Below are 1,411 nucleotides of genomic sequence, written 5' to 3' on the forward strand. Positions count from 1 at the left end.
TGTAAGTGCAGAGTGCAGTGAATACAGAAGTTATTGCACATCGATGATTCTTGCACATTATTTCACAGAGCTGTTTGTTCTGTTTTATTGGATCTGTTCGTCCTCCGCAGGTCGGAGGGATCAAGGACAAGGTTCTGGCGGCGCACAGGGCCGGAGTGAAGAGAGTCATCCTGCCGAAACGCAACGAGAAGGACCTGGAGGAGCTTCCTGCCAACGTCCTGGCCGACCTGGACTTCGTCACGGCCTCGAACCTGGACGAGGTGCTGAACGCCTCCTTCGACGGAGGGTTTCCAGGGACGAGCAGCTCACGTTCACACCCTCAGCTCAGCAGCAAACTGTAGCGAGAAACACGCAGCGGCGACGACGTGAAGTTCGCACAGTGTTAACGAGTAGCGCCGAGAAGGAGGGAGGAGGTTGTTCTTCAGCCTGGACAGCAGGAACAGTCGACCCTGAGAGGTCACCGTATTGATCCTTAACCATTTGCAGTTGACGTTTTCTAAATCTGAGATAGATGAAGCTGTTGTTGAGATCAGATTGTTATGTGAAGTAACAGCAGCCTCAGTTTGCAGCTCGTGTTGATCAGACCCAGGTTACACACCGTCGCAGTTTTCTGAGCTTAAACTGGAGGATTTAGCCTGAATGAATGTTTGTGAGCAGATAATTAAGAAAGGATTACGTACGTTAAGATGCTCAGATTAAAGAGCCTGTCTGGATGTTTACATTCAGCTGGTTAGCAGATGTTTTACTAACTTCTGTCATTTGCAGATTTTTGAATTTATTATCAAATGTTGTGGCGACTAACTAAAGATCACAGCTCATTTCTAGCATCTAACACCGAGGCCTTAGATCAGCTCTCTTTAACCAAATGTGTTTAATGAGGCAGAATCTTAATCTCAAATTCAAAAATTGTCACAAAAAAGGTGATCACACAAGAGATTTAACTGTCTTTTCTCACTCACTAATGTCATTAGTTAAATTATTGAAATGGAAAAGAATTGCACATGTAAAGCTTTGTCGTTTTCTTTGAACCTGTGATCGTTTGATGAAATAAAACTTTTAGTTTAACATGCATCCTTCCCTGTCTCGTTTCATTTTTGTGGCTTCACCTTTTTTCTCTGCTGAGGTCTGGAGACGAACATGACGGTGACGTCTGAGCAGCAGAACTTTTGCAGCCTTCAAATGCTGAATTTTAATGGAGTGGAGCTGCAGAGGGGCTGCAAGGTGGCGCAGTGGTTAGCACTGTTGCCTCGCAGCAAGAAGGTTGCCGGTTCGTGTCCTGGTGGGGGCACCGGGATCTTTTTCTGCGTGGAGTTTGCATGTTCTCCCCGTGCAGCGTGGGTTCTCTCCGGGTTCTCCGGCTTCCTCCCACACAGTCCAAAAACATGTTGAGGTTAATTGGTGATTCTAAATT

At 46.3% G+C, this 1,411-nt stretch overlaps 1 protein-coding gene across 1 annotated transcript in view; it reads left to right on the forward strand.

The window, feature by feature from the left end:
* Positions 1 to 1,071, forward strand: part of lonp2 (lon peptidase 2, peroxisomal) — a 35,664-nt gene extending 34,593 nt beyond the window's left edge. The window contains exon 17 of the mRNA XM_008302004.1: positions 111 to 1,071. Within this exon, the coding sequence (XP_008300226.1) occupies positions 111 to 341 (231 nt within the window). The 3' untranslated portion in view covers positions 342 to 1,071. The remainder of the gene's footprint in view (positions 1 to 110) is intronic.
* Positions 1,072 to 1,411: the final 340 nt, after the last annotated feature.

The sequence above is a fragment of the Stegastes partitus genome, unplaced genomic scaffold (assembly GCF_000690725.1).
Source record: "Stegastes partitus isolate 25-593 unplaced genomic scaffold, Stegastes_partitus-1.0.2 Scaffold1746, whole genome shotgun sequence".
In the NCBI taxonomy this organism is placed as follows: Eukaryota; Metazoa; Chordata; class Actinopteri; family Pomacentridae; genus Stegastes; species Stegastes partitus.